General features: G+C 49.4%; 1 protein-coding gene across 3 annotated transcripts in view; it reads left to right on the top strand.

The window, feature by feature from the left end:
- ZCCHC2 (zinc finger CCHC-type containing 2) overlaps positions 1 to 9,809 on the top strand; it is a 61,811-nt gene extending 52,002 nt beyond the window's left edge. Inside the window, exons 13-15 of one of the 3 annotated variants that reach the window (XR_004384364.1) lie at positions 1,816 to 3,309; positions 8,651 to 8,739; positions 9,574 to 9,809. Coding sequence is in view for 1 of the 3 variants with exons in the window: in XM_032872282.1 (XP_032728173.1) it covers positions 1,816 to 3,309; positions 4,268 to 4,335 (1,562 nt within the window). In the remaining 2 variants the exon portion in view is untranslated. Of the gene's footprint in view, positions 1 to 1,815; positions 3,310 to 4,267; positions 6,386 to 8,650; positions 8,892 to 9,573 lie in introns of those variants that run through there. The other 2 variants (XR_004384363.1, XM_032872282.1) reach the window with 2 other exon arrangements.
- Positions 9,810 to 13,936: the final 4,127 nt, after the last annotated feature.

Below are 13,936 nucleotides of genomic sequence, written 5' to 3'. Positions count from 1 at the left end.
TTAAGTGTTGGTCTTTGTGTATTCCTATGGTGTTACAGAACAGATAAAATGCCTTGAATAAGTTACTAATATTTGGATACATTTTGTTTTGAAGTGTTTAGGAAGAAACACCTCAGTTACTCAGGGAAGTTCATGCTAGAATCACTTACTCATATGTTGAAACTCTTCTTCCTAAATTGTTATAATCGATTCAATAACACTGTTGACATCCTGTGTCATTAAGCAGGTTCTGTTTAACCTTTCTTGAGAAAGACTACTAGTATGATTTGTTTTTAGTATTGTTTTAGAAGTTTTTAACATCTTTGCTGAGTATAGCTAGCATTTACCTTAATACGTGTAAACATTTTTAAGTATATGATGCAGTTCTGCTTGTATTTATGAGCAAAAAAAAATGTTAAAATAGGCACTACATTTAATTGCATGGTTTCTCTACGAATTATTGCAGTATCTGGATTTATAATACCTACCTGTTGTGGTCTAGACCTTATCTTTTGCCCTCTTTATACCAGAAGTCAAGACACCCAAGGGAAGTCTAGATTGAAGCTATTTCTACATACAGCCCTAAGAGCGATTGCAGCAGTAATGCCATGTAAAGTGTAATTTTGGATTTGCCACTTTGCTGTTTGGCCACGGGAGAAATGGTGGCACTCTCGTGTTTGCCTCGCTGCTTGTGCTCCAGCACCATTTGGTCTATGACTATCCTAGGAGCTTTAAATGTTCTTTTTCCTACTGAAATATGTCAAAGTACGAATATTTACCAGATATTTATTCCATTCTCTTCTATTCCCTACTGCTAGATGCTTGGGTGAAGGCTAGTCTTGTAATTGAGCTCCTTTAAATGGCATCATGTGTGTGAGACCCATCTGAAGACCTTGAGTTTGGCAGTGCAGAATACAGATCAAGTGCATTGCTTAAAATTGATTAAAGTTAAAAAGACCCAATCCTTTTCTCAGTAATAAGGTGATATTAAATAAAGCTCTGTTTATGTTGTGCTTCATTCAGTCTCCAGTTAACCTTTTGTTGCTTATCTCTCCATGGTTTGGTTTTGTTTGGGTTTTGTTTGTAAAGACTTAATTTTTTTAGAGCAGTTTTTGGTTTACAATAAAATGAAGAGGGAGGTACTACAGAGCTTTCCCCTGTACTGCTGCCACATAGCCTGCCCCGTTAATCACTAGCACTCACTGGAGTGGTGCACTTTTACCAAGCATGAACATCCGTTGACGCGTTATTATCACCCAGAGCCCACAGTGCCCTAAGGCTTCATTCTTGGTGGTTACACCTTCAGTGGCAGTGGACAAATGTATAATGTCTTGTATTTACCATTATAATATCATACAGATCATTATCACCACCCTGAAAGTCCCCTGTGCTCTGCCTCTTCGTCTCTGCCCTCAACTCCCACCCCTGGCGTCCACTGGTCTTTTTATTGTCACCATAGTTTTGCCTTTAACGAATCTCTATATTTTTTAAATGAAGTCCATAGGAAGTAAAAAATTAAATGAAGGTCAGCTTTGTGGTCAGGAAACCGAGGGACATATCTCCTCCAGTTCTAAACTTCAGAGTTCATTTTAGATACACTTAAAATTTGGGGCGCCTGGGTGGCTCAGTCGGTTAAGCGTCCGACTCTTGATCTCAGCTTAGGTCTTGATCTCAGGGTCGTGAGTTTGGGCTCCGCATTGGGATCCACTCTGGGCATAGAAGCTACTTTAAAAAAAATAAAATGTAAAATAAAAGTTTAAAAAAAAGATAAAATTTATTTCTAGCAAGGGATGGGAGTGATGCATGCTTTAACATCTATTTATATGTTTCCCTTAGACACAGACAGCAATTCTGAGGATTCTGGGAATCCGTCAACAACCAGGTTTACAGGCTATGGTTCTGTCAACCAGACCGTCACTGGCCAGCCACCTGTTCAGATTGCTTCATTAGGAAGCGACAACGGAGGCCTTTTAGAAGATCCCCTAACCGCACCCAAGTATCAGCATATTTCTTTTATGCCAACTTTACACTGTGTCATGCACAATGGTGCCCAGAAGTCTGACGTTGTTGTTCCTCCACCCAAATCTGCCGATGGCAAGACAATAGGGATGCTCGTTCCCAGTCCTGTTGCTATTTCTGCAATAAGGGAATCCACAAATTCTACCCCTGTTGGAATCCTGGGGCCAGCAGCTTCTACTGGAGAATCCGAAAAACACCTTGAATTACTGGCTTCCCCTTTACCTCTTCCGTCAGCCTTCCTCCCCCACAGCAGCACCCCCGCTTTACACCTCACAATCCAGAGGCTAAAGTTGCCGCCCCCACAGGGGTCTTCAGAGAGTTGCCCAGTTAACATCCCACAGCAGCCCCCCGCGAGTCTGAGCATTGGATCACCAAACACTGCCTTTCTTCCTGTCCACAGCCCAGGTAGTTTTCCGGGATCTCCTGTTGCTACCACGGACCCCATCACAAAATCTGCATCCCAGGTGGTAGGACTCAATCAAATGGTGCCTCAAATCGAGGGAAACACGGGGACCGTCCCTCAGCCTACCAATGTGAAGGTAGTTCTTCCAGCAGCCGGCCTGTCAGCCGCCCAGCCACCAGCTTCCTACACCTTGCCCGGCTCGCCCCTCGCCGCCAGCGTGCTGCCCAGCCAGAGCTCCAGCGTGCTCAGCCCCGCGGCCACGTCGGCCCCGTCGGCGGGGGCGGGCCTCAGTCAGGCCCCGCCCGCCGGGCCGCCCGCCGTCCCCACCCACACCCCAGGCCCCGCCCCCAGCCCGAGCCCCGCTTTGACACACAGCACTGCGCAGAGTGACAGCACGTCCTACATCAGTGCGGTGGGTAACACGAACGCTAACGGGACGGTGTTGCCGCCGCAGCAGGTGGGCTCAGGCCCTTGCGGTTCGTGTGGGCGCAGGTGCAGCTGCGGGACCAACGGGAGCCTGCAGCTGAATAGCTACTACTATCCCAACCCGATGCCCGGACCGATGTACCGAGTCCCGTCGTTCTTCACTCTGCCGTCCCTCTGCAATGGCAGCTACCTCAACCAAGCACATCAGAGCAACGGAAACCAACTTCCTTTCTTTCTGCCTCAGACTCCATATGCAAACGGGCTGGTGCATGACCCGGTCATGGGGAGCCAAGCCAACTACGGCCTGCAGCAGATGGCGGGGTTTGGGAGGTTCTATCCTGTCTACCCAGCACCTAACGTAGTTGCCAACACGAGCGCTTCGGGGCCCAAGAAGAACGGGAACGTGTCATGTTACAACTGTGGCGTGAGCGGACACTACGCACAGGAGTGCAAGCAGTCGTCCATGGAGGCCAGTCAACAAGGTAATCATGAGAGCTCCCAGAGGACTTGTTTTTGAGTGTGCCCGTTTCTCCCTGCCTTACTGAGCACGGTGGCCCCGGTGTGGCAGAAAGAGCTGGTGTGTGTTCCTTTACGGGTGTTGTGCTTGCGGTAACAAATCCCGAAATGCAAGTGGGAAGACCTAGTGTAGACCCAGGGCACACAGCGCAAGGAAGGGGAGAGGAATTCAGTTTCCAAGGAAAGCATAAAACCACTGAGGCACTTTGGAAGGAGTACCATGGGAATTTGCGTTATATATGTCAAATCTCTTGCTTGCAGCACTTTTTTTTTAAGCTATAATCCTGTTGCGTAGAGTAAGCAGACTTTTCAGATACTGAAGTTGTAGGAAGTCACGTGGTCCTCTGACATGTGTGATTTCTAGTTTCTCTTGAGTGGATCGGTGCCTAGCCAGCTGGCCTCATGCACATTCCCTCATGCTGCCCCTTTCCCTCCCAGCGGATGCTTCCAAAAAAAAAAAAAAAAAAATGCTGTTGCATTTTAAGGGACAAAATGTTTAAGCCCTGGTCTGGGAATAAGGGAATTATTTGAACTCTGTTTAATGTTATTACCACCAGAAACAAGAAAACGTTCTTAGATGAGTCTGCGTAAGACCGCACATTCAGCGGAGACGCCAGACTGTTCTCTCTCGCCTGGATTTGGCTTTTGTCGTTTTGCCAAATCTCACCCCGAAAAAAAAAAAAAAAAAGCTTGAATTGCGAGTGTATACTTGGCATTTTTACAGGAAGGTCAAGTTTGATAGCTTTAGGTTGAACTTAAAGCACAAACTTCATACTACTTTTTGAAGGTAGTTTATTTCCCCATTTTGCAACCATAGTAGTGCGGAGGATGCTGCCTTCTGCCGAGCATGCCGTTTGCTGTCTTGTGGTTTGTGATGCCTTGCCTTGTAAGCAGTGACTTAGCAGTTCTGTTTTCCTGTTTTAGGCACTTACAGACTGAGATACGCACCTCCCCTCCCCCCTTCTAATGATACGTTGGATTCTGCAGACTGAAACAAGTAAAGCTTGACTGCTTAATACCCTGACGTGTTGGGGAGTCATGGTGGGGTGTGGAGGGGAGGAAAGGAAAGGTATTTTGTTTGTGTTTCTTTGTCTATACATTTCCTAGATTTCTATGCAGTTGGGATTTTTCATTTCTCTTGTACCAATGTCCAAAACAAAAAAGAATGCATTGCTTTTGAGCCTCTGGTCTCCTGGTTCAACAACAGGCTTATCTGTATGATACATGTAATTTAAACCTCCAGACAAACTATCAAAAGGAAAATGTTTGCTGTGCTTTTTTTTTTTTTACACTGAATACTTGCTGTGTGCAATGTTTACTGAATCTTTAAAACTGTGTATTTGACCTTTTTTTATAACACTGGTGATAGTCATATGGTTTTGAAAAAGAGAAACTTTGCTTCTTCCGCACTCTTCTCACTTTCACCCTAAAGGACACACATCACCCCGCCACCCTCCTTCAAGCGACCCGTGACCGGGGCAGTTGGCCACGCATCGGTCCCCACTTCCATGACCTGCCCTTCCTATAAATCGAGGGTGGAATGTTTCACCTTCCTGTGAAAGGACACATCAAGTCCCCTGAACTGTGTGTATATATGTACCGAACAGCATCCCGTAAACACATATATGCAGTGCTTGTGGTCCAAATCAATATTAAAGTAAGTGGAAGAGAGCGGAAGAAGTAAAACCATATGAAACAAAAAAAAATACGAAGTCTGAAGAGGACAAAGAGCTTTTTATTAAAAAAAAATAAAATAAAATAAAAAAATAAAAACAAAACAAAAAACCCAAAAAACTTTTTACTTCATCATACTTTTTTAGCCTGTTGCTTCAGAGAGACATAATAAAGTAAACAAACTCGTGTGAGTGTTGTTCTGTGTGTCTGTGTGTAATGAAAGTCGACAGCCGATCTTACTTGTAGTCTACCACTGTGTCGTGCTAAAGAGACACTACCTGAGTAAAGAGTTCTTCTTTTCTCACACCAACTGTAGCAGTGTTACGTTGTGTTTAAAAATGTGTATGGTTTATTGCAATCTGAGCAGAAGCTCTGGTTTCTGCAAAAGTCAGGTTTGTTCCCTAACCCGTCTCTCGTAGCAAAGTCACTTTGATAAGTTTACCACTATGCTTGATTATAATGTGAAAGACTGAATTCTGAGTGTGTTAAGATGGTATTAATCATGTCAGTGTCATGTCACTAAGTTTAATGCTGCTGTTTAAAAAAAAAAAAAAGTTTTTTTTAAAGCCAATCTATGTACTAAATTGCTTCCAGGTAATTTTTGATTTCCTAAAGTGCACTGAGATTATCTGGAAGATTGGGTGTATTTTTGGAACTGCTGCGTTCAACAGCAATGAGCAACTACCACTGTATAGTCCGAGATAAGGGTCGGGGCGGTTTTGTTTTCCCATTCCTCAGTACGGAGCGGAAGGGATAGGTTTTTGTTGTGTGGAGTAACGTCAGTGTACAGCAGAGGGACTTAAATATTTGGTCTTGGTGCAGAAGCCTAACAGATTGCTAGATAAAAGGAAAAACTTGAAGACAAAAGAAGCTTCATTTAATGCTTCACAGGTAGCATTTATATTTATAACAGCGGTGCACGTTTTGAAACTAACTTTCAGGGTGGGAGTTAAAGGGGAAAGGGGCGGGGATGCAGGGGTAGATGAAAGCTTTAATTTAAAAAGAAAAGTTCAAGTAAAGGAAATTATTTTGATTAAATATATTTTATTTGATCTGGGTATTTTTGGACCACATTATTAAATTAATTGTTAAGCTGCAGTTGAGTTGTTCCGGTGAGAGTTTTGATAAGCCACGTGCGGACCGCATTGTGAATCCCTTGCCAGTTGTACTTCACGGAGCTTATTTTATGATTTAAAATACTGTACTGTACATAGGAGGTATGTTACCTTCTCCTTATTTGTATGTTTACCATATACTTTGATATTTGAAATGTTATGTACTGGAAAGGCCACTTATATTTCTAGAACAGATTGGATTTTATGCAACCCTTTTTCCTTGAATTAACAGCAATAAAAAAAATGAAAAACAGCTTAAGAATTGTGGTTTATTGCAAATTGTGTTAAAGTGAAAGGAGGAGGACATCACATGTGGTGATTTGTATTTTCTTTTTAAAGAATCACCCCATTTCCCCCGTAATGTGGGGCGGCGAATCCCCAAGTTTTTTGTTTGTTTTTTACCATTTGGATGTCCTTGAGTTTCTTCCCCACCCCCCACCCCCCAGTCTTACTCTGTAGGTCGCCTGTGTGACACTGGAAGGAGAGCCTGTGTTTCTGTCCTCAGGGCCTGCGCTGTGTGCCCAGGGCTGTTTCCGATGGAGGCTCCCCGCCCCGCAGGTGCAGGGGACCTGATTGACTCTCCCGGATTTATGACGATTGTGTTTTCCAGGCAGCTGTCAGGACAGTGTGGAGTAGCTTGTGTCCCCCCGGTTCTGTCTTCTCCAACCCAGTCTCTAGTCTGTTTCTGCACACCGAGTAATTCACGGGGAGACTCTGGCCTCGCGGGTGTGCACAGCTCTGTCCTGCCTAGCGGTGGTGACCAGGGGCTCGGCCCAGGCCCCTCCGGCCGTCCCTCAGCACTCGCAGCCGTGGGCGCGCAGGGGCTCGGGCGCACAAGGCAGGAATGATGGCCCGATTGTCCGGAGCCACCTTCTGAGTGTTCCCTCCCTCCGGGCCCATTCGGACAGTGGGTTTGAGCAGCCCCAGGAGCCGGCTCCCCCCTCAGCCAGCAGATGCACCTGCGCGCAGGCGCTCGTGAGGAACCGCTTGCCAGTTAGTGCGCAGGCCACCCGTGTTGCCACCTGTGTCCCCTGCCTGTCCCTTGTCCCTTCTCCTCCTTCCTCCGCTGCCCCAGGAGCCCACTGTCCGAAACTGCATTGTTGCCTGTTGCCATCTTCCCCCTTCACCCCTTAGGCCCTCCTCCCCCCACCACACTGGCTCGCTCTTTCCTGAGCTCCGCAGAAAAGGCAGCTCGCGGGCAGTCTCCTGTGACTGTCTCTGCTCATCGGGTGTGGCGGGCCTCATGTCCCGCGGTTTATTCGTCTTCGCTACCTTCACGGTGTTCCCTGCCGAGGGGAGAAGTACACGCACACACAGCTGAGCCGTTCTGTCCACACCCGGGTGGTTTTCGATTTTCGCTCCCGCGGGCGCGCTTTGGCAGCGGTCTCCGGGCTCGTGTGTGTGACGGTTCTCTGGGCTTCAAATCCAGGAGTGCCAGTGCCGGGCTGTAGGACCTACCCAAATCCTCAGTTTTCCAGGATTTGCCAGATCGTTTTCCGAGTGCTTCGCACTCATGCGGACCGCATCCCACCCACAGTCCGCAGCGACACCCCCCTGGGCGGACGCAATGGCACCGCGGAAGGCTCGGCTTGGGGGAGGCCCGCGAACCGTGGCTCTGTGCAGGGAGTGTGCAGAGGGCCGGGCCTTGGAGGGTCCCCGTGTGGAGGGGGCACAGGACTGTAAGGGACAGTGTTTGGTGGCTGAGGCGGGAGGAGGAGATGAAGGCAGGTGTGGGAGAGGGAACGTTTTAGAAGAGGTGTGAGGTTTGTGGTTCGAGAGATAAACCAGACTCAGGTTGGAGGTTTTGAGGCTGATGGAATGCAACATTGGAAGTTTCCAGGTTTTCAGTAGAGGAGGAACATGTTGACTATGGTATTTACAGAAACTTGGCTGGTGGAGGCAGGAAGGTCTGGCCGTTCAGAGACTGACTGGTTAGCGTGCGGGTGAGGCAGGGGGAGAAGCAGGACCGGAGGAGGCAAGTGGAAGGAACCTTGGGCCTCCGAGTTTCATTTTCCCCAAATAGAAAACAAGACTGTATTTTAATGTATGCAAAAGGTCCAGCTTTGGGAAATAGCACCAAGAAGGCACTTGGATGTCTGTTAAATTTGCTTTTGAGGACTAGGAGGATGGAGGTTGTTGGCGAGGAGACCTGAAGACGGGAAAGAGAGCTGAGTCCGGGAGGAGGGCAGCAGGTCTGGTCCTCTGGGTGGTGAAAGACCTGGCAACGTAGTTCGTTCTTATGTTGAGATTAGCTACTTCAGCTCTGTCCACTGACAAAAACCAAAATATTCCTTGTCCTCAAAAATCAGCTCTCGTTGGAGAGCTTACCAAAGGACGGCAGCCCTGGGTTGAGTGGCCCAGTCCCAATTATTCGACCCTGGAGTAGAAGAAGTACATTACAAGGCAAATCCACATTTACTTTTTTATGTAAGTGCTAAAAATCAAATCTTTCTGAGAAGGTTCCATAAAGATTAAAGCACAGGGTAAATTAATCTTTTTTTTTTTTTTTTTTTGACAGGTAGCATCTAGTACTTAAGAGCGTCGTCCATTTGAGCTTGGAAGACACCTTTTTTCAATTCTACATACTGATTACAAAAGCACTCTAAGGTTAAGGCAGTGAAAGCAAATGGAGGCAAGCTGGGACAGTAGCTCAACCCCGTAACCCTTCAATCACTTCATCTCAAAAGAATAAAGAAAAATGCTGACTTTCCCCACCCCAGCCCCCCACAGGAGGGCCCATTTATTTTCAGGGAAATGAGGTGTGCGGGAATGAGGAAAACATGGTCACCGTGTCTCTGGACCTTCCTTGCATGGTGGGGGACTGGGGGCTGGAGGAGGGGTGTTGAGGGACCAGCTATTACGAGAATGGACTCTAGTGTCCAAGGGCTGAGAGGCAGGGGTCCACTCGAGGTCCCCTTTACACTGACCGTGCACAGAGGGCAGCACTGTCCTTTCCCAGAGAACGCCCGTTAGCACACTGGCTGGCGCAGTTTGGCTGCCGAAGGCCAGTCCAACATCAGCATTTCATCACTGCTTACAATTTGCAGCTCTTGTGCCCATAACATGCAAAAAGTGACTTTCCTGGCCGTACCTTGAGAAATGAACCAAATTCTTAAATTCTTATTTTGAAAAATGAGAGGCCTCTGGATGGGAGTGGGGACACGTTGCCTGAACTGCGTGCGTGTTTGCAGACTCTGTCCATCTTGGGAGCACAGGCCTGTAGGCTTCCTCCTGTCTGCTCTGGAACGTGGGGCACATCACTGCGGAGGCATCGGAGACCCTCCGCCCCGCAGTCGACCCCTTGGGCAGCGACTGCAGTTCTCCGTCACCAGCGCTCTTATCCCCAGCTCCCATTTTGCTCACTTGGAATTTGGGTGGGGTGGGGGCGTGTGGTGGGGGGCCGGGTGGTTCTTCATTTTTTTTTTCTTTTTCTTCTTGCAGCTCCAACTTGATCCATGTAAAAGGAGGTCTCAGCCAGCCCCTCGCCAAAAGAAATTGCTAATTGGGAAGCAGCGCCACCTGGTGGGGGACAAGGACAATGCAAGCCAGCAGATGTTCTTTCCCACTGACCTAATTTAGAGAAAACTGAACGTAAGACAGAAAACATTTGAGATTGTAAGCCTGTGCCCCAAACCTTAAAGAACGCAGGCAGCTGGCCATAAAAGTAATTTGAGCCATCTCCTCTTTCAGTCATCGCATTCAAAGTTTATTATAAACCTTTGAAACACACTGATGGTGCCTGATGGTTTCCTCTGCACTTTGTCCCTGTGCTCCTTGGTCAGCACTATATGGAGGGTATAGGATCTTCCTCCTTCCCATCTCACAGATTTGGAACTCGAGTTCAAATGGGGTGAGTGCCACAGACACACCGATGGTGAAGACCAGGCTTCAGATTTGTGCTTTACTTCCTGTGCCACTGCCTGCCCTCCCGGGTGCGTCTCCGCGGAGAGACCCATGGTCTTAACGGCCCTGGGGTCTCTGGGTTTCTGAGAGAGGATGGGGCCGGGATCCTGGTAGGTCCGAACATCTCTTTTCTGTGTCTCGTTGAGGGACTTGAAGATGTGGGATGAGGGAAGCTTTGCAAAGATCGGAAACCCTGGGACTTTGGGAACTAGCTTCTAAGCATTTTCCTATCTCAGATACATTCAGGGAGCAGCAACTCTCACCAACATCCGGGGTTTTAAACATGCGCAAATATTCTGTTGGAGCTCTGAGTTTTTCATTGTCCTCAGAGGTCTTGATAAATTGAGCAGTATGTGAATATTCCATTAGCTATAAACTTACAGACCTTCAGAAATGGGCGAGATAAAGTAGCAGGGCAAGCAGAAGAGACACGTAACCACTGGTTGTTGGAAGCTCCAACATGTAGATGGTCCCAGGCACTCCCTCTACCAGCTGCCATCATTCACAAACAATCCAAAGGCCAAGAGTGACGGCAGCAAGGTCACCTCCAGGCAGGAAGAGTGACGGGTCACATCCACCCTGAAAGCCTTCCTAAATTCTAAGAATGCCACCACATTAGCTAACAGTTACTCAGTGCTCATTCTTGCCAGCACGTCAGGGTTCGGTCACGTTTGTCACATGGTCACTCCGTTGTGTCCTGGATGCTTAAATGACATGAACGTGGGGGAAGAGCTGACACCCTTCATGATTCCACACCACACCACCACCCAGCCACAGTACCCCTATTTACTTACGTGTATATACAGGCTTGTTTACAGGATGGAGGAAAGAGTTCACTCCGTAAGACAGTTACAAGGATCTCATTGGCAAAATATAGAGAGCATTCGATGTCTGACAGGTAGTAGGTGTTCAAGAAATTCATCGTGGTAGCTGATACCTTGAGGCCAAGATACCCTTAGCTCATTTCAGCATCCAGCAACCCTCTGAAGTAGGTGTTTTGCCCCGTTTTAACAGTTGGGGAAATGGCACAAAGGCTAACCACCCAGGGCACGGAGAATTCAGTGACGCACTGGAATGGAACCCACGGATCTTACCCACTGGGCTCCTCCACTTCTTTGTGCCCACGTCGCAGGACTTTTGCAGGCATGTCTGTGTGATGGTGCAGATCTTCCTGTGTTGGAGGCCAGCGGGACTCACGGGCAGGCTCGGCCTTAAACTCTGTCATCTTGAACAACTGGCCCTTCCAACCTTTCTTTTTCTTACCCGAAAGCTGAGTGCTTGCTTGGGAAAAGGGAGTAGAAATTGGACTAATCTCAAAATTCCGACTTAAAGCTTGCTTTTTTCACTTTAACAGGTTTCTTGAAGGTTTAGAGTTCTTTGCCTTCACCCTTACTTTTGGTTTAACGGATTTGAAGTCCTTGTTGGATGTGGTCAGGAACACAAACCCCAGCCATGGCCCTGAGCTGATGGGAGGGGAGAATGTTTTCCAGGTCCTGGGGGGCGGAGAGCCCTCAGAGCCGACCTCACGGGAGTTGACCGCTAGATGGCGGCATAAACGGTTCTGGCTGCAAGGGATCTCGGGGGAGCGCCCTTTCTGTTCCTCCTCACCCCCGTCCAGCCGTTGTTCCGTTCTTCTCTGCTTGTATTGATAAGTTTTCATTTGAGAGGCTTTTCGGTCAAAAAAAAAAAAAAAATCAAGCTCCTATACGAGTCTTATGCCGAAGGACGCGGGGTTAGGCATGGCTCGCAGACTGGTGACACCTAAGCCCCACAAATAAGAATGATTTTTACATCTTGAAATGGTTGAAAAAGAGTAACTCTTCATGACACGTGACAGTTATATGAAATTCAAATTTCAATGTCTACCAATAAAGCTCATTGGAACACACTCATTTATGTATTACTACGGCAGCTTTCGTCCTAGGACCGCTAAGTTGAAAGTTAGGACAGAGCTTGAAATAGCGACAGTCTGCGTCTTTATGGAAGAAGCTTGCTGACCCCCGACAGAGATCAGCCTCATCTAAATAAAGATGCACCTTCCAGTGTCTTTGAAGTTCCAATGTGTGAGTGTGGAATTTGCGGTTCGTCTTCTTGGTGCTCTGTTTCCTTGGTACAAAAATAGCAACTGATGGGGAGGCCAGTGCACAGTTCGGCAGCCACTCTGCAAACATCCCTTGGCTGGGACCTCAGAGTGTGGCAAGGGGTTCTCACTCGCGCCTGACCTGGTGACCAGCCGTGGGATCACAGGGAGGGTGGAGAGGTGACCTCGGCCTGCCCGCAACTGGGGAAGGGTTTTCAAAGGCCACAGCATTTTCACGGGGCCTGGAAGCAGGAGGTCAGATGTTCCTTAGTGAAGGGGTGAGACAGGGCGAAGAAAACCTCGGCAAAGCTGAACCACTGCGGCGGAGCGTGTTGGGCCGGGAGCGAAGGCAGGTGGGGCTCGCCAGAGCTGGGGCAGCCGCGGTGAAGGAGGGCGAGCCCCGGGGAGGCGGGGAGGCAGGAGGAGAAGCAGGCGGGGAAGGCAGTCACGAGTTCGTCTGCTCATCCGTGAGTTTGTGGCGCTTGAGTGACATGTGCCAGTCCAGTGTTTGTCGCCAAGTGTGGCCTTGGATCCCCTGCCGCATCACCCGATAAACAGGTTCCCGGACTCGCCCCGACCCAAACTCAGACCTACAGAACGCAAGTACCCAAGTTCGGGGCGGGGGGGCGGGGAGTGGGAGCAAAGCGGAGCCAAAGAAGCAGGTTGACATGAGAACTCGAAGATGGAGATCGAGGGTGTGCCCCGAGGAGCAAAAAAATACCACCACCACCACCACCCCCGCTGCGGGGAGAATCGGCCATCAGTGGCCCACGCCGACGGGGTCCGGAGTCGGCGACGGGGTCCGGAGTCGCGGCCGGGGAGCTTGGCCGTGGCGGTGGCCGGGGATCGTGGCCGGCGCGGGCCCGCGAACGGACAGGGAAAGGGACCGAGGGCCTCTCTCCCTCGGCGACACGGGCGCCAGGCTTTCCTGGAGCTGCTGCTGGGAACTTAGGGAGCCGACGGGCCGGGGAAACCGCGTCCCCGGGTCGGCCGGGGGTGCGCAGCGCGGTCGCGGGCCGCTTCTGACGCCGTGGGGAGCGGGGGGCGCAGAGCAGACCTTCCCCGCGAGGCCGGGGTGTTGGCTCCCGCCGGCACCAGCCTGAGGCTGAGCGCGAGCGCCGTCCGCGGCCGGCAGGGGGCGCTGTCGCGACTGCGGGCCCGGTCCTGGGCGGCCGCCGCCTCCCGCCCCAGGCTCCGTCCCCGGGGACCCCCCACCTGCCCCACAAGTCACCATTCAACCTCACACCAGCCAGGGACGGAGGAGTCCCCGGGCCACCGCAGGAGCAGCGAGGCCTCCAGGGAAGCCGCCTCTGATCCGCTCCGGCGGATTTATGGAGCCAGAGAAAGGTGAGTGGTCGAACTTTGCCTTCACCTCGCTCAACAGAGCAGCCGGATTCGATTTCTTGGGGCAACGCTGAAACCGCTAGGCAAGCACTTTCCGAGCGTTTCAGAAGGATCTGTTTACTAACAAATACGTGATGTTATAGCTTTGTTTTAAAGCGGTTCCTGCACAGCTTTTTAAATTCAGTCGAATTGCTAATTTGCTTTTAAGGCAGTATGTCCTAGTGATGGGTATGCACCTGTTTGAATCCCAAGACGGGCTGGGAGCTGGAGCCTCTCTCTGAGCGAGCTCCCTTACCCATAGGTACAGACGACAGGTTTGTCAGGGGCCCTGTGCGGGTTAATACGTTCAAGGCCCATACCCGCCCTAGCATATAGGGAGCTCTAACACATCCTTCCATTTCCTTCAGGAATGTTTTCTTATTCAAAACCCGCCTTCCTGTGTTAGCGCCTTCCAAAATTGGGAATGCCTCTTTTCTG

This window comes from Lontra canadensis, unplaced genomic scaffold, assembly GCF_010015895.1.
Source record: "Lontra canadensis isolate GAN:19392208 unplaced genomic scaffold, GSC_riverotter_1.0 scaffold44, whole genome shotgun sequence".
NCBI classification, from domain to species: Eukaryota; Metazoa; Chordata; class Mammalia; order Carnivora; family Mustelidae; genus Lontra; species Lontra canadensis.
Note: the sequence above shows the minus strand (reverse complement) of the source record. Positions and strands in the feature narration are given on the sequence as shown.